This window comes from Scyliorhinus torazame, chromosome 3, assembly GCF_047496885.1.
Source record: "Scyliorhinus torazame isolate Kashiwa2021f chromosome 3, sScyTor2.1, whole genome shotgun sequence".
In the NCBI taxonomy this organism is placed as follows: Eukaryota; Metazoa; Chordata; class Chondrichthyes; order Carcharhiniformes; family Scyliorhinidae; genus Scyliorhinus; species Scyliorhinus torazame.
Window position 1 is genome coordinate 266,086,032 of NC_092709.1, and position 23,176 is coordinate 266,109,207.

General features: G+C 45.8%; 1 protein-coding gene across 2 annotated transcripts in view; it reads right to left on the reverse strand.

Annotated features, from left to right (window-relative positions):
• Positions 1-229: 229 nt before the first annotated feature.
• zfr (zinc finger RNA binding protein) overlaps positions 230-23,176 on the reverse strand; it is a 157,426-nt gene continuing 134,479 nt past the window's right edge. For both annotated transcript variants that reach the window (XM_072497212.1, XM_072497211.1), the window contains exons 19-21: positions 22,346-22,457; positions 3,214-3,311; positions 230-1,301 (exon numbers count right to left, since the gene is read on the reverse strand). In XM_072497212.1, the coding sequence (XP_072353313.1) occupies positions 1,116-1,301; positions 3,214-3,311; positions 22,346-22,457 (396 nt within the window). In that variant the 3' untranslated portion in view covers positions 230-1,115. The remainder of the gene's footprint in view (positions 1,302-3,213; positions 3,312-22,345; positions 22,458-23,176) is intronic.

Consider the following 23,176-nt stretch of genomic DNA (forward strand, 5'->3'; position numbering starts at 1 on the left):
TAGCAGAGGTCTGTACTGACTACTAGTTAATTAAATTATTTCAAGCTAGGGATGGTGCATTGTAAGACACAGAGCAATTGAATTTATCTATTTTGTGACGCTTGTCTCTGGATTTTTTTCTGCTAAACATTGGAACACACAAGATACCCAGATTTCACATATTCAATGTAGTGGTGGTGCTGGATGATACAAAATCCAGAGAATACAAAAAAACACTTAAGCAACGCAATACATAAAAATGTTATATCCTCTAAGTTTTATTGTGGTGGTATGAAGTGACAAAGTATACACCAGGGGGACAGTTCAACTTCAATTACAACAGAACTGTTCAACACATCAACTGCATACAAGCTTATAATTACTACATATTTAAACCATATAAAACAAACTACTCATCATCCTTGCCACTGAAAACAAAACGAAAAAAAAACATGGAAACTGTTAGTTTTATAAAAGCATTTCTACAACACAAACCTCCAAGGCTATAGCTCAGTCATGCAAGCAGATTTACTAGGAATGACTGTAAAAGCACTGCATTAAAATTGCTGGCAAGCCCATACATAGAATTGCTTTTTTTTGCTGATGCACAGCTGACAATGAATTAATCTTTTTATAAACCAAAGAAAACAATTCTTATTCACATTCATCTTTATACTTGACAGACAAGTCACAGGTTCTGCAAAAGCACACGTTTATTTGAACTGAAGTTGCAGTAATGAGTTGTAAGTCCTTAGAAACACTGCTATCGATAGTGTGTTGTAGAATCTACATGGCCCTCCATCGCACTTTTGATGTTCTGAACTGGATGCAAGTTGAAAGCAATATCTGTTTACATTAGAATCTCTAAGTTTATAAAATTGGTTTTGTGCTAACGATTAAACAAAGAAATAAAGGTTTAGTAGCTCTGGATAAATGTCACAAATGGGACCATGTAACAATCGGTTTTAAATATGTTTAGACAACATGCCATTTGAGTGTAAAGCAGGTGAGTACTTTATTTACATTTACCATAACTATATTTAAAATAAATTGAAACTTAGATATCAGACATTGCTTTCTGCTAAGCCAAAGAAAGTCAACATTGTATTAACAATCTGGGCACTCTGCATAATGATTTAAAATTCTCCACTGTCAAAATCTTTTTTATCCTTCTTCCCTTCTGCTTCCAATCCATCAGTGCCATCACTGTTGTCCCTCCTCCTCTTTCGGTTACGTACATTGAAACGTGGATTCAACTGAGGTAATGGATCCATTCCCAGGACCTTGTGAATCTGACGGAATGCTACTAATCTCAATGCAAACTGTAGAACGGAGAAAAAAAAAAAAAGATGGCTTTGATCTATTCATATTTAATGTAAAGTTTTACATCTACTCTGAAAAACATATGTAATACAATACTAGACACAAATTCATCAACTTGCATTTATGTCATAAAAAAGCACTCCAAGGAGCTTTCATAAAAGCTTAAGATGCAAAAAAACAAACATCAAGACAAAAGGCAGAAGAGTGAAATTCATGAAACATGTTGTGCAAAGAAGATTTCAACATTTTGTTGAGCAGAAAAATGGCATAACAGCAAAGCAAATTAGAGCAACAGGAATGAAGGTTCACCCCATGAATTCCACCTTAAGAAATGGTCTACAAACAGAACATGTCCTTTCTCACTGGAAAAAATGTAGAGAAGGCAGAAGAGGTATCCTGGTCTGTTCTTATTCACCAAAATATCAAGGAGATCAGCAGCAACATGCTGTCTCAAAAACAGCTGATGCAGAAGATTCAGTGATCAATGAGGGACATCAATGAATATACAGAGCAGGTTCGGAAGTATTACATGCAGGTCACCTTTGGGCAATCACACTAAATTTCCGATCAACCATTTGTCCCAATATAAAAATTCTAAATGACAAAGCTTGAAGTTTTTCCAATTGCAGCTTTGAATCATCAGATTCCATGCATGTTTTCCAGTCCACAGGTTGAACAAATATAGAAGCCCAAACAATTAATGACGTTGGAATATTTAAATGTCACTTGCCCATTCTCTTGCTCCATGTCAACAATAATCCTGAGTGACTTAATGATGCACCCAAGAAATCCCCTAGTGTCACAAAACAGCCACTTTCACATGATCAACATTTACCTGATATGCTCTGATGTCACGGAGAAGTGAAGTGAAACTGCGAAATAAAGATGGAGGAACCAAAGACATGCTCGACATTTCCAAGTTTAATAAGAAAACAAAAATGTATTGTCCAGAAGATGGGTAAATCAAGAAAATAATAGAGAACTGAGGAAATGTGAATTTCACAAGAAAATGGAGGCTTGGAATAAATATCTATATACTTATCTATAAAGTTGTTGGAAAACCGAAGAAAGGGCAGTACTGACAGGCAAAGATAACTTAATAATAATCTTTATTGTCACAAGTACTTACATTAACACTGCAATGAAGTTACTGTGAAAAGCACTTAGTCGGCATATTCCAGGTGAAATAGTGAAAAAGGCTATGATCACACATTGATTAAAAATATATGCAAAAACTTTTTTGTTTACAGTAATAAACCATAACTAGAAGAACATGCTGCTATATGAGGGGATACATGGCAGAAGAAATAAAAATGTGCAACTCCACATGGCTACTGTCACATGGAAGGGTTAAATGATCTATGATTTTCTCTACTTGGATGACTGGCATACAGTGCTACATAGAGGGATAAATAAAGAGAAAAATTGTTCATAAATGGCAGAAAGTAGGGTAACCACGCAAGTTAGAAGCACGCTTCAAATCAACTGTAGGATTAAGTAAACATCCTCACCACACGGGAGAACTCAATGGGTGGCACGGTAGCACAGTGGTTAGCATTGTTGTTCACAGCGCCAGGGACCCAGGTTTGCTTCCCAACTTGGGTCACTGTCTGTGCGGAGTCTGCACGTTCTCTCTGTGTGTGCGTGGGTTTCCTCCCACAAGTCCCGAACATTCTGAAATCTCCCTCAGTGTACCTGAACAGGCACTGTCGTGTGGCAACTAGGGGATTTTCACAGTAACGTCATTACAGTGTTAAAGAAAGCCAACTTGTGACACTAATAAATTATTAAGAATACACAATTTAATTATTTTTGTTACTTGCGGTCAACCACGGGTTTCCACAAATATTTCGTTTGGATTTTTCATTTCTTATATGACATAACTGGGCGACTGGACTATAGGAACCATACCTGTGCACTAGCCGTGATATCTTCCCTTTGCTGTCCAATCACTGAATTCAGTGTATCACTAGGGTTCTTTTCACAAGGATCGTATAGTCCAGGACCACCTAAAAGACAGTTAAGAAAATTGGCATATTTCTAGCATTTAGAACTATTCCCAAAAATCCTTTGCAGCTTCAGCATTTTATAGGACAGCTATTTACTTAATGGCATTTACGAAACTTGAAATTAAAACCAGCTCAATGCTAGACGATAAGTACTGGTGGACAATAATGGCAAAGTGTAGCTAGTGGTGTGGCTCAACTATTTGCATTCTATAATATCTACCTGGATGAAGGAACAGAATGTGTTGTAGCCAAAGTAGCTGAACAAAAAACAGGTGTGAAAGCTAGCTTTGAGGAAGACAGAGTCTACAAAGGGATATAGATAGGCTAACAGAGTGGGCAACAAATTGACAGATGAGTATAATGTGAAGTTATATTATTTAAATGGAGATTGCAGAATGCTCAGGTATAGAGGAATCGGAGTGTCTTTATACATGAATCACAAATAGTTATCATGCAAGAACAGCAATTAGGAAGGCAAATGTAATGCTGATTTTTATTGAAAGTATGGAAGTCTTGTTACAACTACAAGGAGCTGGTGAGATTGCACCTAGAGTTCAGTGTACAGTTTTTGTCTCCTTACTTAAGGAGGTATATGTACTTGCATTGGCAGCAGTTCAGAGAAGGTTCACTATGTAGATTCCAAGGATGGAGTAAAATTTGCTGTAGATGAAGGGGAGCCTGTAGACATACTGAACTTGGATTTCAAGAACGCAATTGATAAGATGCTACATCAAAGGTTATTGTGGAAAATAAAAGCTCATGGTGTGGGATAACATATTACAATGGACAGAAGGTTGGTTGGCTGACAAAAAACAGAGTAGGCATAAATGGGCCTTTTGCTGATAGTTGAGTCGCACAGGAGTCTGTGCTGGAGCCCCAACATTTTACAATTTATATCAATAACGAAGATGAGGAGATGGAAGGCATGGTAGTTAAATTTGCAGATGACACACAGGGAGGTAGGAAAGTAGGCTTTGAAGAGAACATAAAGAGGTTGTAGATGGATAGTGAGTAAAAATCCAACAGATGGAGTATAATGTGGGAAAATGTGAAGTTGTTCACTTTGGCAGGAAGGATATAAAGAGTATTACTGAAACAGAGAATGACTGCAGAATTATAAGGTCCAGGTGGCGTAGTCTATGAGTCATAAAAAGTATGAAGGTACAGCATGTAATTAAGGCTAATGGAATGCTATCCTTCATTTCAAGAAGAATAGAACAGAAATGTGGGATGTTAAACTTAGAAACAGAGAAAATAGGTGGAGTAGGCCATTCGGCCCTTCAAGCCTGCACCACCATTCAATATGATCATGACTGATCTTGCAATTTCAGTATCCAACTCCTGCTTTCTCTCTATACCCCTTGATCCCTTTAGCTGCAGCTCCCTCTTGAATATATCCAACAAACTGGTCCCAACAGCTTTCTGTGGTAGAGAATTCCATAAGTTCACAACACTCTGAGAGAAGTTGTTCTTCCTCATCTCAGTCCTGAATGGCATACCTCTTACTCTTAGGCTGTGACCACTAGTTCTGGACACCTCCAACATTGAGAACATTCTTCCTGCATCTAGCCTGTTCAGTCCCATCAGGATTTATGTTTCTATGAGATCTCCTCTCATTCTTTTGTACTCCAGTGAGTAAAGCCCAGTCGATCCAGTCTTTCTTCATATGTCAGTCCTGCCATCCTGGGAATTAGTCTGGTGAACCTTCGCTGAACACCCTCAATAGTAAGAATGTCCTTCCTCAAACTAGGAAACCAAAACTGCACACAGTACTCAAGGTGTGGGATCACCAAAGCCCTTTATAACTGCAGCAAGACATCCCTACTCCTATACTCAAATCCTCTCGCTATGAAGGCCAGCAAGCCATTAGCTTTCCTCACCTCCTGCTGTACCTGCATGCCAACCTTCAGTGACTGTAACACCATGACACCCAGGTCTCGTTACACTTCCCCTTTCCCTAAACTGCCACCATTCAGTTATACAGGGCATTGGTGAGACCACGGCCGGGATTCTCTGTTTGGGAGACTATATTCTCCCACCGGAGGTGAATTCGAACTGATTTGCATTCCTGGCTATCCCTCGCCATGCAAATTTATACCCGCCATTTTGAGCGGGTGGCCCAATAGCGAGATCCCATCACAAAAGAAGGTTAAATGCTGTCAATTCCCAGCTCAGCACTTCAAAACCACTCAAGCACCATGGGGATGGTGGGAATGCACTTAACTCTCTTTGAACAGGAGCACGGTAGCACAGTGGTTAACACTGTTGCTTCACAGCACCAGAAACCAGGGTTCAATTCCCGGCTTGGGTCACTGCCTGTGCGGAGTCTGCATGTTCTGTGTGTGTCTGCGAGGGTTTCCTCCGGGTGCTCCGGTTTCCTCCAACAGTCCAAAGATGTGCAGGTTAGGTGGATTGGTCAAGTGGCTGGTTTACTACAGTCGGCTAAATCGCTGGCTTGTAATGCATAACACAGCCAGCAGCGTCCAATTCCCGGACCAGCCTCCCCGAACAGGCGCCAGAACGTGGCGACTAGGGGCTTTACACAGTAACTTAATTGAAGCCTACTTGTGACAATAAGTGATTATTATTATTAAGTGGCGCAGTGGTTAGCATTGCTGCCTCACTGCGCCGAGGTCCCAGGTTCAATCCCGGCTCTGGGTCACTGTCCGTGTGGAGTTTGCATATTCTCCCCGTGTTTGTGTGGGTTTCGCCCCCACAACCCAAAGATGTGCAGGGCAGGTGGATTGGTCACGTTAAATTGCCCTGTAGTGTCCAAAAGTTAGGTGGGGTTGCAGGGTAACAGGGATAGGGTGCCCTTTCAGTGGCTGGTATAGATCCGATGGGCCGAATGGCCTCCTTCTGGACTGTAAATTCTATAAGTGCATGATGTTTGCAAACATTGTGGTTACAGCACTGCTGATGGGAGATGAATCAAGCAAGGTTAACAGCTTGTGGAAGCTGTCAATCACAGCCCACTATGAGAAATGAATGAATTGCTTGCAGCTAGATGATCGGAGGGGTTTAAACACAGGTCACTGCTTTTCTCTTTCCCGGAGTGTACATGTGGTGATTCCTCTGTGGGCCAGCAGGTGTATGACCTAACGTTTTTTCACTGCCACTGTCTGGGCTGCTCTCTAGCTTCCAGACAGGGGTATATTTTCTTGGGGTGGGGGTGGGTCTGTGAGGATCCCTTTAGTTGGGGTGTGTCTTCTGCTTTGGAGGGTCTCATGGGGGTGGGGGTAATGGGTCTGGTCGTGCACCGTGAGAGAGGGTTGGGTGGTGTGTGCGTGTACGGTGGTGGTCCTCAAGGGAACTTTGGGGGCAACGTCTTTAAAGGGTTGCCCCCTTGGCCTACGGCAAGGTCCACCGCATCAGATACATGTTTGGTAATACTTGTTGTGAATCCCTCCCTCGTGATTTCCAGCCCACCAAAGGACTGCAAAATCGTGAGGACCTGGAGACTCCAGTGCCAGGCCCTCCAAGTGGATGCAAATGGCTGCTAGGACCCAATTGATCCATCAGCATCCTCCCACTGGCATGCCGGTGCGAACCCGTATCTCGCCACCAGTAGGGGGGCCAGAGCATAGTGGTCGGTTCAGCGTCTGCCGCGAGCCTCTATAGCGGTCGTACGCCAGGTTCTCCATCCGATCGTGACGTGCGTTGCCTGCGCTGCAGAGAATTCATGCCCACATCTCTAATACAATGTACAGTTTTGCTCTCCCTATCTAAGGAAGGATGTAAACGCATTGGAGGCAGTTCAGAGGAGGGTTACTAGATTGATATTTGGAATGAGCCGGTTGTCCCATGAGGAAAGGTTGCACACTGGGTTTGTTTCCACTGGTGTTTAGGAGAATTAGGGGTGACTTGATTGAAGTATACAAGATCCTGAATAGTCTTTACAAGGGAGAATGTTGAAATTATGTTTCATTCGTGTGGGTGTGTCCAGAACTAAGGGGGACTGGTTTAAAATTAGGATTCTCCCTTATAGAACAGAGATGAGGAGAAATATTTTCTCTTAAGAGGGTTGTGTAACTTAGGAACTCGTTGCCTCAGAAGACTGTATAGACAAACTCCTTGAATTTAATTATTATTATTTTTTTTTTTTTTAAAAAAGAGTACCCAATTTTATTCCAATTAAGGGACAATTTAGCATGACCAATCCACCTACCCTACACATCTTTGGGTTTTGGGGGGTGAGACCCACTCAGACATGGGGAGAATGTGCAAACTCCACACAGACAGTGACCCAGGGCCGGGATCAAACCTGGGTCCTCGACGCCGTGAGGCGACAGTACTAACCACAGTGCCACCTTGCCATCCGTCATTGAATATTTTTACGATGGAGGTAGATGGATTCCTTTGCCCTACAAGGATCGATGGTTATTGGGGTTAGGCGAGAATGTAGAATTCAAAAAAATCAGATCAACATGATCTTATTGAATGGCGCAGGTGACCTTGGGGGCCGAATGGTCTACTTTTGCTGCCATCTTCTATGCAGCACATGAAGAGAGGTTGGGTCTATACTCAGTAGTGTTTAGAAGCGTGAGAGGTGGTGATCTTATTGACATATAAGATTCTGAGGGGGTTAACAGGTGCTGAGAGGATGTTTTCCCTTGTGGGGGAATCTAGAAATAGGAGAGAGTTTCAAATAAGGGGTCTCCGATTTAAGATGCAGATGAGGAAGAATTTCTTCTCTTGCGGATTGTTAATCTTTGGAATTCTTCACCCCAATCAGCAGTTGAGGTTGGGTCATTGACTATAATTAAGGCTGCGTTGGACAGATTTTTGATCTGGAGGGAGTCGTGGCAGTGCACAGTGCATGCAGGCAGGAAAGTGAGATTGTAGTCACAATCTGATTAACCCCGATCTTGCTGAATGGTGGCGCTCGTGCGAGGGGCCAAATGGTCCACACCTACTCCTATTTCTTATGTTCTTAGAAATTAATAGAAGATACTATGCTCTATTAAAAACACTAGTTTTAAGATTAATGAGCAGCCGACAGGACATGGTGCAACATAAAACACAACACAAGGCAGCTTTTAGCCAATGCAAGATAATCTGGTGCCATCAACTAGTTGAAGAATTTATCTAAGACTGCTGAATATTTAATCTAGCGATCAAATTCCCTAATGGGAAGGTGGCAAGGTAGTGCATTGGTTAGCACTGCTGCCTCACAGCGCTGAGGACCTGGGTTCGATCCTGGCCCTGGGTCACTGTCCATGTGGATGTTTGCACATTCTCCCCATGTTTGCGTGGGTCTCACCCCCACAAGCCAAAGATGTGCAGGATAGGGGAATCGGCCATACTAAGTTTCCCCTTAATTGAAAAAAAAAAATTGGGTACTCAATTTATTTAAAAAAAAAAAAAAAATTCCTGAATGGTAGAATAATGAAAGTAAACATAGGAGATGGTAGAATCAGATGGTGTTTAAGGCAAATGAGACATTCTGGCAAAATTCTCATTTTTAGATACAGCAAATGAATATTTTGAGACATCATAAATAGTAAATGCAGGAGGACATGTAGCCTTGGACCTATGATTCCAAAAGTTCGCTACCACGGAGACACTGCTAATCTTATGTCTGGTTCTGTTGCAGACTAATTGATAAGCGATCGATTGTCGTCATTAGACAACAACTATTATTACTGTTGAATCATAGGATAGTTGAAGGCTAACTAGATGGACTTTGGGTCTTTTTATCTCCAGCATTTCCTATGTTTCTAGAATCCTCAAAGATGGAGACATAAGAGATTAAGCCAATTACTGAAACAGGAATTAAATCTGAATTCCATTAAATATTTCAACCTTCAGAAGATCTTTTGATAATTAAGACAAAGAATTATGAAAACTGTGCATTGTTGTATTTGGTCAAATGGTCAAGATATGAAACTAGTTTAAACTAAATTTGTGATGTTCGTTTCAGCACCTAAGCATGCAGGTACAGCAGGCAGTAAAGGCGGCAAATAGTATGTTGGCCTTCATAGTGAGAGGATTTCAGTGGTTAGCACAGTTGCTTCACAGCTCCAGGGTCCCAGGTTCGATTCCCGGCTTGGGTCACTGTCTGTGCAGAGTCTGCACGTTCTCCCCTAGTCTGCTTGGGTTTCCTCCAGGTGCTTCGGTTCCCTCCCACAGTCCAAAGATGTGGTTAGGTGGATTGGTCATGCTAAATGCCTTTAGTGTCCAAAAGAAAGGTGGGGTTACTGGGATAGGGTGGAGGTGTGGGCTTGGGTAGGATGTTCCTTCCAAGGGCTGGTGCAGACTCGATGGGCCAAATGGCCTCCTTCTACACTCTAATTCCTATGTTTTTATGTTTGATCAGCACTGAGTGCTGATTTCGGGCTGCATTAGAGTGCTAAAGTGGGAGTTTGGTGGCTGAGGGAAATTAAGGGTTCATTTCTATCTAAAAGTCGAGTGTTTCTTTATTTAGAAAATTAACTTAAAAGTTGCTGTTTGGGTTGGAAGGTGAGTTTTAAACCAGCTTTAAACAAAGTTCACTCAGGCTCTGCTTACAGCTGCAACTTGTTTAGAGATAACTGGATGAAGCCTGTTTTCAGAGGCTAGAGTCAGACAATATAAAAGTGACCCATCTCACAGTGCTGACTTCAGGCTGCATTAGGGTGCTAAAGTTGGAGTTTGGTGACAGAGAGTTCAGTGAGGAGGGAGCAAAGTGCTCCTTTAATTTCCTACATTTTCTCAAAGAGCGTGAGGGGAACCATGAATTTACAAAGAGCGCAGCTAACTGGGAGCAGAGTCAGAGGACAGAGTTCCAGGCAGTGAGTAAATAGAGTAACGGATGTCAGGTGAAAAAAAAAAATGACATCAATTTGAAAATATAACATGTTAAAGCTAATTAAACCTAATTCATTAATTACTTAATCATAAGTAGAGGGGAATCTAAACCAGAGGCAGGAGATTACTGTATTTAGCATTTTACATTTCTAGTCGAAATTTATTACTTAGAAGCATATTGTTAACTGTAACTTATTTGAATTAAGTACTTATTTTCAAATTAGTTTATTAATTCTAGAAACGGCAGTTAGAGAGGTAAAATGCTTCACTTGTGAGATGTGGGAGATCCGTGAAGCTTCCAGCATTCCGGACAACTACATCTTCAGGACGTGCACCCAAATGCAGCTCCTCACAGACCTCATGGATCGGTTGGAGCAGCAGTTGAATGCACTTAGGAGCATGCAGGTGGCGGAAAGCATCATAGACAGGAGTTTTAGAGACATGGTTACACCCAAGGTGCAGGAAGATAGGTGTGTGACCGCTAGAAGGGGCAGGCAGTCAGCGTAAGAATATGTCATGCTCTCTAACAAGTATACTGTTGGGGGGGGGGAATGGATGGCCTATCAGGGGAAAAAAGCAGCAGCAGCCAGAGCAGCAGCACCACGGTGGCTCTGTTGTTAAGCAGGGAGGGACAAAGTGCAGAAGTGCAATAGTTATTGGGGACTCTATAGTCAGGCGCACAGATCGGCGCTTCTGTGCATGTGAAAGAGACACCATGATGTATGTTGCCTCCCTGGTGCCAGGGTCCAGGATGTCTCTGAACAAGCAGGGGCATTTTGAAGTGGGAGGGTGAACAGCCAGAGGCACATATTGATATCAACGACTTAGACAGGAAGAGTGATGAGGTTCTGCAACCGGAGTTCAGGGAGTTAGGTAGCAAGTTAAAAAGCAGGACCTCTAGGGTTGTAATCTCAAGATTACTCTCTGTGCCACATGCCAATGAGGCTAGAAATAGGAAGATAGTATAGCTAAACACATGGCTGAACAGCTGGTGTAGGCAGCAGTGTTTCAGATGTCTGGACCATTGGGACCTCTTCCAGGGCAGGTGGGACCTGTACAAGGACAGGTTGCACCTAAATGGGAGGGGCATAAATATCCTGGCTGCGAGGTTTGTTAATGTCACACAAGAGGGTTTAAACTACTGTGGGAGGAGGTGGGAATCGGAGCAATAGGTCAGAAGGTGAAATAACTGAGGGGGACTAGAGAATAGGGCCCGTAAGACTCAGAGGAAAAGCAGGCAGGGAGATGTTGTTAAACACAGCGGGACTGGTGATCTGAAGTCCATTTGTTTCAATGCAACAAATATAACAGGTAAGGCAGATGAACTTAAGAGTTTGGATTAGTACTTGGAACTCTGATGTTGTTGCCATTAGACACTTGGTTGAGGGAGGGACAGGATTGGCAGCTAAACATTCCAGGATTTAGATGTTTCAGGTAGGATAGAGGGGATGCAAAAGGGATGGGGAGTTACACTACTGGTTAAGGAGACTATCACAGCTGTACTGCGGGAGGACACCTCACAGGGCTCATGCAACGAGGCAATTTGGGTGGAGCTCAGAAATAGGAAGGGTGCAAGAACAATGTCGGGGGTTTACTACAGGCCTCCCAACAGCCAGAGATAGATAGAGGAGCAGATATGTAGGCAGATTTTGGAAAGGTGCAAAAGCAACAGGGTTGTTGTGGTGGGTGATTTTAACTTTCTCTACATTGACTGGGACTCAGTTAGTGCTAGGGGCTTGGATGGGGCAGAGTTTGTAAGAAGCATCCAGGAGGGCTTTTGGAAAAATTATGTAGACAGTCCAACTAGGGAAGGGGTCATATATTGGACCTGGTATTGGGGAATAAGCCCGGCCAGGTGGTCGAAGTTTCAGTAGCAGAGCATTTCGGGAACAGTGACCATAATTCATCACGTTTTAAGGCACGGTTGGATAAAGATAAGAGTAATCCTCAGGTGAAGGTGCTAAATTGGGGGAAGGCTAATTATAACAATATCAGGCAGGAATTGAAGAATCTAGGTTGGGGATGGATGTTTGAGAGTAAATCAACATCTGGCATGTGGGAGGCTTTCAAATGTCAATTGATAGGAATTCAGGATAGTCATACTCCTGTGAGGAAGAAAGACAAGTCTGGCAAGTTTCGGGAAACTTGGATAACGAGGGATATTGGGAGCCTAGTCCAAAAGAAAAAGGAAGCATTTGAAAGGGCTATAAGGCTGGGAACAGAAGAAGCCCGTGAAGTATAGAAGGAAAGTAGAAAGAAACTTAAGCAAGGAGCCAGGAGGGCTAAAACGGGCCACGACAAGTCATTGGCAACGAGGATTAAGGAAAATCCCACGGCTCTTTATAATATACATATAATATATATATACATATAAAGAGTACGAGGGTACGCCTGGGAAGGGTAGGCCGACTCAAGGACAGGGGAGGGAGGGAATCTATGCGTGCAACCAGAGGAAATGGGCGAGGTACTAAATGAGTACTTTGCATCAGTATTCATCAAAGAGGACTTGGTGGATGATGAGTCTGGGGAAGGGTATGTAGATAGCCTGGGTCACATTGAGATCAAAAAGGAGGTTGTGTTGGGTGTCTTGAAACACATTAAGGTAGGCAAGTCCCCAGGGCCTGATGGGATCTACTCCAGAATACTGAAGGAGGCAAGGGAGGAAATTGCTGGGGCCTTGACAGAAATCTTTGTATCCTCACTGGTTACAGGCGAGGTCCCAGAGGACTGGAGAATAACAAATGTTGTTCCTTTGTTTAAGAAGGGTAGCAGGGATGATCTAGGAAATTACAGGCGCCTTACATCAGTGATAGGGAAATTATGGGAGAGGATTCTTTGGGCATCACGGTAGCATAGTGGTTAGCACAATTGTTTCACAGCTCCAGGGTCCCAGGTTAGATTCCCAGCTTGGGTCACTGCCTGTGCGGAGTCTGCACATTCTCCCAGTGTGAGCGTGGGTTTTCTCCGGGTGTTCCGGTTTCCTCTTTCAGTCCAAAGATGTGCAGGTTAGGTGGATTGGCCATGCTAAATTGCCCTTAAGTGTCAAAATTGCCCTTAGTGTTGGGTGGGGTTACTGGGTTATGTGGATAGGGTGGAGGTGTGGGCTTGGGTAGGGTGCTCTTTCCAAGAGCCAGTGCAGACTCGATGGGCCAAATGGCCTTCTTCTGCACTGTAAATTCTATGAGACAGGATTTAGTCCCATTTGGAAGCCAGTGGATGTATTAGCGAGAGGCAACATGGTTTTGTGAAGGGGAGGTTGTGTCGCACTAACTTGATCGAGTTTTTCGAGGTCACAAAGATGATTGATGCAGGTAGGGCAGTGGGTGCTGTCTACATGGACTTCAGTAAGGCCTTTGACAAGGTCCCTCATGGCAGACTGGTACAAAAGGTGAAGTCACACGGGATCAGAAGTGAGCTGGCAAGGTGGATGCAGAACTGGCTTGGTCATAAAAGACAGAGGATAGCAGTGGAAGGGTGCTTTTCTGAATGGAGAACTGAGACTAGTGGTGTTCCACAGGGATCAGTGCTGGGTCCTTTGCTGTTTGTAGTATATATAAATGATTTGGAGATAAATGTAATTGGTCTGATTAGTCAGTTTGTGGACGACATAAAGGTTGGTGGAATTGCAGATAGCGATGATTTGATTTGTTACGTGTAGAGGTACAGTGCAAAGTACTTTTCTGCATACAGTCCAGACAGATCATTCCATACATGAAAAAACATAGGACATATATATATATATATATACACAATGTAAATACATAGGCAAAGGCATCGGGTAAGCATACAGAGTGTAGTACTGCTCAGGAGAGAAGATGTGTGAAGAGATCAGTTCAGTCCACAAGAGGGTCATTCAGGAGTCTGATAACAGCAGGGTAGAAGCTGTTTTGAACCGGTTAGTGTGCGTTCGCAGACTTTTGTATCTCCTGCCCAATGGAAGGAATTGGGAGAGAATATAACCCGGGTGGGAGGAGTCTTTGATTATTCTGCCTGCTTTCCCAAGGCAGCGGGAGGTATAGAGAGAGTCAATGGATAGGAGAGTTTGCGTGATGGACCTAGGAAATTGAAGCGGTCAACCATCTCCACCTCGGTACCACTGATGCAGACAGGGGTGTGTACGATACTTTGTTGAAGTCAATGACCAGCTCATTAGTTTTGTTGACATTAAGGGACAGATTGTTGTCATTACACCACGCCACCAGGTTCTCTATCTCCCTCCTGTACTCTGACTCATCGTTGTTTGAGATCCGACCCACTAAGGTTGTGTCATCAGCAAACTTGTAGGCGCAGTTGGAGCCACATTTTGTCTCACAATCGTGTTAAGTAATCAGCCTTGCGGGACTTCCGGTTGCGGCGATGCCGCACGTTTCGGAGGCTCCAGCTCAAACGGACCTTCGGGCTCTTTTAAGAGCCCCAACGGGGAATTTTTTCAGGACGAAACGCGGTGTGGGGTGAGTTAATAGGGAGTCCCCCCCAACGAAAGAGAAAAATATCGTCGGCGGCGGCTACATCGCGAAGAATCCTCGGCGATAGGGACAGGAGGAAAAAAGAAGCAAGATGGCGGCGGAGAAAGCCCAGGCGACATGGGGGCCCGATCAAGACGAATTCTAAAGACGGTGTGTGGAGCTACTTAAGAAGGAGGTGCTGACCCTGATGCTACAGGCAATTGAGGGGCTTAAGGAGGCACAAAGGACCCAGGAGACAGAGCTCCGCGTGGTGGAGCAGAAGGTGACGGATAATGAAGACGAGATCCTGGGCCTGGCGGTCAAAACACAGACGCACGAGGCGCTCCACAAAAAGTGCATTGAAAGGATTGAGGCCCTAGAAAACAGAGCACGAAGGAAGAACCTTCGGATCCTGGGTCTCCTTGAGGGAGTGGAAGGAGCGGACTGCAGGGCTTACGTGAGCACGATGCTAAGCTCGCTGATGGGAGCCGAGGCCCCTTCGGGCCCCTTGGAAGTGGAGGGGGCTCATCGGGTCCTTGCGAGGAGACCAAAGGCAGGAGAACCACCTAGGGCGACAATCGTGCAATATCACCGCTTTAATGATAGAGAAGTGGTTCTGAGATGGGCCAAAAAGGTACGGAGTAGTAGATGGGAGAATGCGGTGGTACGGGTGTACCAGGATTGGAGTGCGGAGGTGGCGAGAAGGAGGGCGAGTTTTAATCGAGCCAAGGAGGTGTCACACAAGAAGAAGGTGAAGTTCGGGATGCTGCAGCCGGCGCGACTATGGGTCACGTACCAGGAGAGACATCACTACTTTGAAACGGCGGAAGAAGCATGGACCTTTATTAAAGACGAGAAGCTGGACCGGAACTGAGGGACTGATATTAGAGGGAAATGTCACTGTCGATGTATACAGAGATGTAAATTGGGAAGGGGGGGGACACTAAGAAATGCGGGCGCCGGTGGGGGGAAAGAAGAGACATAGGCGGAGGATGAGGAATGGGAGTGGGGCGGGAGAGGAAGCTGCGCCACAAGGGGCGGGACAGCTACATAGAATATGGAGCCTACTGTCCTTGTTCCCGCGCCAGAAAGGTGATGGCGGGAAGATAGGCGCAAGGTAGATGGGAGTTCCCCACACAGGGGGGGGGTCAAGGAGTGAGCGGGAGAAGCCGGGGTCAGTTGAAGTCAGCTGACTTGCGGAAGTAATATGGGGGGAGCAATCACGCTAGATGGGGATCTAGCCGGGGGGAGATAACTGGGTTGCTGCTGCAGAAATCAAAGAGGAACTGGCTAAAGAAACGGTGGTCGGGGCTGGAATGCGCCACCTGGGGAACGAGTGGGAGCGCGGAATCGGGACGTGGGACTGGCCTAGAGAGGGTGATGGCTAGTCGACACGGAAAGGGGGCAGGTAGCCCCCCAGTCCGGCTGATCACGTGGAACGTGAGAGGCCTAAATGGACCGATTAAAAGGGCCCGAGTGTTCGCGCACTTGAAAGGACTGAGGGCAGACGTGGCTATGCTCCAAGAGACACACCTGAAGGTGGCGGACCAAGTTAGGTTAAGGAAAGGGTGGGTGGGACAGGTGTTCCATTCAGGGCTGGATGCAAAGAATAGAGGGGTGGCCATACTGGTGGGGAAACGGGTATCATTCGAAGCAAGGAGCATTGTAGCAGATAGTGGAGGCAGATATGTGATGGTGAGTGGCAGGCTGGAGGGAATGGAGGTCGTGTTGGTTAACGTATATGCCCCGAATTGGGATGATGCGGGATTCATGAAGCGGATGCTGGGACGTATACCGGACCTGGAGGTAGGAAACTTGATAATGGGGGGAGACTTCAACACCGTGCTGGACCCAGGGTTAGATAGATCCAGATCTAAGACCGGAAGAAGGCCGGCAGCGGCCAAGGTGCTTAAGGGGTTTATGGACCAAATGGGGGGAGTGGATCCATGGCGATTTGTTAGACCGAAGGCCAGGGAGTTCTCCTTCTTCTCCCATGTTCATAAGGTGTACTCCCGGATAGATTTTTTTGTTTTGGGAAGGTTGTTGATCTCGAGGGTGGAAGAAACTGAGTATTCAGCCATAGCTATCTCGGATCATGCCCCACATTGGGTGGACCTGGAACTAGGAGAGGAGAGGGAGCAGCGTGCACTCTGGCAACTGGATGTGGGATTGTTGGCGGATGAGGGAGTCTGTGGAAGGGTGCGGGGATATATAGAGAGATACCTGGAGGCCAATGACGACGGGGAGGTCCGAGTGGGAGTGGTATGGGGAGCACTAAAGGCGGTGGTCAGAGGAGAGCTGATCTCCATCAGGGCCCACAAAGGGAAAACAGAGGCCAAGGAAAGGGAAAGATTACTGGGGGAGATCTGAAGGGTGGACAAAGAATATGCGGAGACCCCGGAGGAGGGACTGTACAGGAAGAGACGACGACTCCAGACGGAGTTCGACCTTCTGACCACCAGGAGGGCGGAGGTGCTGTGGAAGAAGGCACAGGGGATGAGATATGAATATGGGGAAAAGGCTAGTCGCCTGTTGGCCCATCAGCTGCAAAAGAGGACAGCAGCGAGGGAGATGGGGGAATAAGAGATGAAAAGGGAGCTACGGTGCGGAGAGCAGGAAGATAAACGAGGTGTTTAAGACCTTTTACGAAAGACTTTATAGATCACAACCCCCGGAAGGAAAAGAGGAGATGCGGCAGTTTTTGGACCAATTAAGGTTCCCGAGGGTGGAGGAGCAGGAGGTGGAAGGCCTGGGGGCACCAATTGGGGTGGACGAGGTTACCAAGGGGCTGGGGAACATGCAGGCAGGGAAGGCCCCGGGACCAGATGGGTTCCCGGTGGAATTTTATAGAAAATATGTGGACTTGCTAGCCCCGCTGTTGGTGAGGACCTTTAACGAGGCCAGGGAAGGGGGGACTCTACCCCCGACAATGTCGGAGGCGACGATATCGCTAATTTTGAAGCGGGATAAAGAACCGCTGCAGTGCGGGTCCTATAGGCCTATTTCACTACTAAATGTGGTCGCCAAATTGCTAGCAAAGAACAAAGAACAAAGAAATGTACAGCACAGGAACAGGCCCTTCGGCCCTCCAAGCCCGTGCCGACCATGCTGCCCGACTAAACTACAATCTTCTACACTTCCTGGGTCCGTATCCTTCTATTCCCATCCTATTCATATATTTGTCAAGATGCCCCTTAAATGTCCCTATCGTCCCTGCTTCCAGTACCTCCTCCGGTAGCGAGTTCCAGGCACCCACTACCCTCTGCGTAAAAAACTTGCCTCGTACATCTACTCTAAACCTTGCCCCTCTCACCTTAAACCTATGCCCCCTAGTAATTGACCCCTCTACCCTGGGGAAAAGCCTCTGACTATCCACTCTGTCTATGCCCCTCATAATTTTGTATACCTCTATCAGGTCTCCCCTCAACCTCCTTCGTTCCAGTGAGAACAAACCGAGTTTATTCAACCGCTCCTCATAGCTAATGCCCTCCATACCAGGCAACATTCTGGTAAATCTCTTCTGCACCCTCTCTAAAACCTCCACATCCTTCTGGTAGTGTGGCAACCAGAATTGAACACTCTACTCCAAGTGTGGCCTAACTAAGGTTCTATACAGCTGCAACATGACTTGCCAATTCTTATACTCAATGCCCCGGCCAATGAAGGCAAGCATGCCGTATGCCTTCTTGACTACCTTCTCCACCTGTGTTGCCCCTTTCAGTGACCTGTGGACCTGTACTCCTAGATCTCTTTGACTTTCAATACTCTTGAGGGTTCTACCATTCACTGTATATTCCCTACCTGCATTAGACCTTCCAAAATGCATTACCTCACATTTGTCCGGATTAAACTCCATCTGCCATCTCTCCGCCCAAGTCTCCAGACAATCTAAATCCTGCTGTATCCTCCGACAGTCCTCATCGCTATCCGCAATTCCACCAACCTTTGTGTCTTCTGCAAACTTACTAATCAGACCAGTTACAGGTGCTGGCATCGAGGATAGAGGACTGTGTCCCGGGGGTGGTGCATGAAGATCAGACAGGATTCGTAAAGGGGAGACAACTAAATGTCAACGTGCGACGGCTATTAGGGGTGATAATGATGCCCCCAGTAGAGGGGGAGGCAGAGATAGTGGCGGCAATGGATGCAGAGAAGGCATTTGACAGGGTGGAGTGGGAGCATCTATGGGAGGTGCTGAGGAGGTTCGGGTTCGGGGACGGGTTTGTTAGCTGGGTCAAACTCCTTTATGGGGCCCCAACGGCAAGTGTGGTCACGGGTCGGCAAAGATCGGAGTATTTCCGACTATACAGGGGAACAAGACAGGGATGCCCGCTATCTCCATTACTGTTCGCGTTGGCAATTGAACCACTGGCCATGGCGTTGAGAGACTCCAGAAAATGGAGAGGGGTGATTAGAGGGGGAGAAGAACACCGAGTGTCACTCTACGCGGATGACCTACTGTTGTATGTGACGGACCCAGTGGGGGGGATGACAGAGGTCATGCAGATATTGAGGGAGTTTGGAGATTTCTCGGGATATAGGCTTAACATGGGGAAGAGTGAACTTTTCGTGATACACCCTGGGGACCAGAGTAGAGGGATAGATGGCCTGCCTTTAAGGAAAGTGGAAAGAAACTTCCGATACCTGGGGATTCAGATAGCCAGGAGCTGGGGAACCTTGCACAGACTTAATCTGACACGACTGGTGGAACAAATGGAAGAGGACTTCAAGAGGTGGGACATGCAGCCACTGTCACTGGCGGGCAGAGTGCAGGCAATTAAGATGATGGTCCTCCCGAGGTTCCTATTTGTATTCCAATGTCTCCCTATACGGATCACTAAGGCCTTCTTTAAAAAAATAGACAGGAGCATCACGAGCTTTGTGTGGGCAGGGAAAGTTCCGAGGGTAAGGAGGGGGTTCTTACAACGTAGCAGAGACAGAGGGGGACTGGCGCTGCCGAATTTGGGCGACTACCACTGGGCCGCCAATGTGGCGATGATCCGTAAATGGATGATAGAGGGAGAGGGAGCGGCGTGGAAAAGACTAGAGAGAAAGTCCTGTAAAGGGACGAGTCTAGAGGCGCTGCTGACGGCGCCACTACCGTTCTCACCAAAAAAATTTACCACGAACCCAGTGGTAACATTAAATATCTGGGGGCAATGGAGGCGACAGAGAGGTCTGCTGGGAGCCCTGGTGGGGTCCCCAATTAGGAACAACCATAGGTTTGCCCCAGGGAGGATGGATGGAGGATTCCAGAGCTGGCACCAGTTGGGAATTAGGAGGGTAGGAGATTTATTTATAGACGGGATGTTTGCGAGCTTGGGAGCGTTGGAGGAAAAGTATAAGCTGCCCCGGGGAAATTTCTGAGGGCGTTCACAAGACAACAGGTGAGGGAATTTCCATTGCTCCCGACACAGGGGATCCAGGATAGAATGCTCTCGGGGGTGTGGGTCGGGCGAACTGAAAGGAAAGTGGGAAGAAGAGCTCGGGGAGGAGATAGAGGAGGGTCTGTGGGCTGATGCCCTAAGCAGGGTAAATTCCTCTTCCTCGTGTGCCAGGCTTAGCCTGATTCAATTTAAGGTGCTACATAGAGCATACATAACGGGAGCAAGGTTGAGCAGGTTCTTCGGAGTGGAGGACAAGTGTGGGAGGTGCGGAGGAAGCCCGGCAAACCACACACATGTTTTGGTTGTGCCCGGCACTGGAGGGGTATTGGAGGGGAGTGACGGGAGTGATTTCGAAGGTGGTGAAGGTCCGGGTCAAACCAGGCTGGGGGTTAGCTCTATTTGGAGTTGCGGATGAGCCGGGAGTGCAGGAGGCGAAAGAGGCCGATGTCGTGGCCTTTGCATCCCTAGTAGCCCGGCGTAGGATTTTACTCATGTGGAAGGAAGCAAAACCCCCCGGACTGGATAAACGATATGGCGGGGTTCATAAAACTGGAGCAGATTAAGTTTGCACTGAGAGGATCGGCTCAAGGGTTCACCAGAAGGTGGCAACCATTCCTCGACTACCTAGCGGAACGTTAGAGGGATGATAGATGACCAGCAGCAGCAACCCGGGGGGGGGGGGGGGGGAGTTTCATTTTATGTTAATTGGTTAGTTTACCATGTTAGTTAGTTACTTTTTATTAGATTGTAGTTATCATGTTACTTGTACTGTTAAATTTTCTTTATGTTTGGTGTGTAAGGGGAAAAAATTGTGAATAAAAAATTTCAATAAAATATATTTAAAAAAAAAAGTAATCAGCCTTGCTGGTATTGAGGACTATCGTGGAGGTGTTGGAGGAGGTACTGATTAAGATGTGTATGTCAGGAAGTCAAGGATTCAGTTGCAGAGGGAGGAGCCAAACCCTAGGTTCTGGAATTTTGATACTAGCTTGGCAGAGATTATGGTGTTGAAGGCTGAGCTGTAGTCAATTAATAGGAGTCTGATGAAGAGTCCTTGATGTCAAGATGAGGACCGTCAGAGGATACGGCAGGATATAGATCGGTTGGAGACTTGGATAAGTGTGGTGTAATGCACTTTGGAAGGTCTAAATACTGGTGGGAAATATTAATTTGACAGACAGAGGGATTTTGGTGTACAGATCCACAGGTCACTAAAAATGCAAAGCAGATGGAGATGGTAGTCAAAAAGCCAACAGCATGCTTGCCTTCATCAGCAGGGGCATGGAGTATAAAAATTGGCAACTCAGCTATATAGAACCTTAGTTAGGCTACACTGGAATAGTGTTCAATTCTGGTCGCTACACTGCCAGAAGGATTTGTTTTTTAAAATATTAATTTTGAGTACTCAATTCAATTTTTCCAATTAAGGGGCAATTTAGCGTGTTCAATCCACCTACCCTGCACATCTTTGGGTTGTGGGGGCAAAACACACACAAACACAGGGAGAATGTGCAAACTCCACACGGACAGTGACCCAGAGCCAGAATCAAACCTGGGACCTCGGCGCCATGAGGCAGCAGTACTAACCACTAAGTCACCGTGCTGCTCTCCACTGCCAGAAGGACGTGGAGGCTTTAGAGAGGGTACAGAGGAGTTTTACCAGGATGTTGCCTGGTATGAAGGGCATTAGCTAGGAGGAGAGGTTGGATAAATTTGGCTCGTTCTCACTGGAACGATGGAGGTCCAGGGGCGACTTGATAGAAGTCTACAAAATGATGAGGGGCATGGTCAGAGTGGATAGTCAGAAGCTTTTTTCCCCCCCCAGAGGAAAATTACTAGGGGACATAGGTTTAAGCTGCGAGGGGCAAGGTTTAGAGGAGATGTGCAAGTTAAGTTTTTTTCCCCAGAGGGTATTGGGTGCCTGGAACTCACTTCCACTTCCTGTGCCATAACATTCCATACTCCCATTGGCCTTTTGAGTAAAGACATTTATATTATGAACATTTAATTTTGGTGCTTTATAACCCCAACTACCTCCAGGTACTTTAAAGGTTATAAAGCACCAACATTGAATGTAGCATAGTGGTTAGCATAGTTGCTTCACAGCTCCAGGGTCCCAGGTTTGATTCCTGCTTGGGTCACTGTCTGTGCGGAGTATGCACGTTCTCCTCGTGTCTGCGTGGGTCGCCTTCGGGTGCTCCGGTTTCCTCCCACAGTCCAAAGATGTGCGGGTTAGGTGGACTGGCCATGCTAAATTGCCCTTAGTGTCCAAAAAATAAAGGTTACATGGGGGTTACTGGGCTAGGGTAGAGATGTGGGCTTAAGTAGTGTGCTCTTTGCAAGAGCCGAATGGCCTCCTTCTGCACTGTAAATTCTCCGATTCTTCTTAAAAAGGGACCCAAACAGAACTCACCTGGTAAAAGTATTCCAGAAGAGACACATTCAAAAACTCTCCTCATGGCATCACCAGGACTAAGTGGTCCAGAAGCACTGCTGATTACCTTTTCCACCAGCAACTCCATGGCCTACGTAAATTGCACAAGGATTAACAGAGAATAGCACAAGTTAACTAATTCATATTGGTCTGCTCACATAAAATAGTATCTCAGTGCAATTTACAAGGAGGTTGGTGGAGATATGTTTGAGCATGAAGCAAAATAATTTGAAGAGGAAAGAGGAGATCAAACATAGTTGAAGAGGTGGTTTTACATAAAAGGCACGGTGTTAAAAACAGAAAATGATGGAAATACTCAGCAGGTCTGACAGGATCTGTGGATAGAGAAACAGAGTTAACGTTTGAGTCAAATACAACTTATTTCGTTGAGGTTGCTGATTCTGACCAGCACTTCAAAATCTTTTAGCAGTATTTTGCATTTAACAAGGAACGGTGTTTTCCCTTGGAGACCAGCAGCTGCAAGAAAAACCTCAAATTACAATGTAGTGAAATCAGAGGGGTGCTGGTTGGGGCATACAGTTGGAGAAAGTTTCTCAATAGGATAGGGCACGGTTCTGGAAGGAACTGCAAATATTACACCTTTAAAGCCAAGTCACTGGGGCACAGTATTGAGTGTGTGGCACTTGTACAGGAAAGACCATACATTAAATGGAATTATCAACGGCAATAGGCAAGGTCAATGAGGAAAGAGTAATCAATATTTGAGATAGTGGTGTTTGGTTGTTGAAATTTTTAACCATACCTCAAAGAGAATATACTCATTTTACAATTCAACAAGGTTAGCTGACC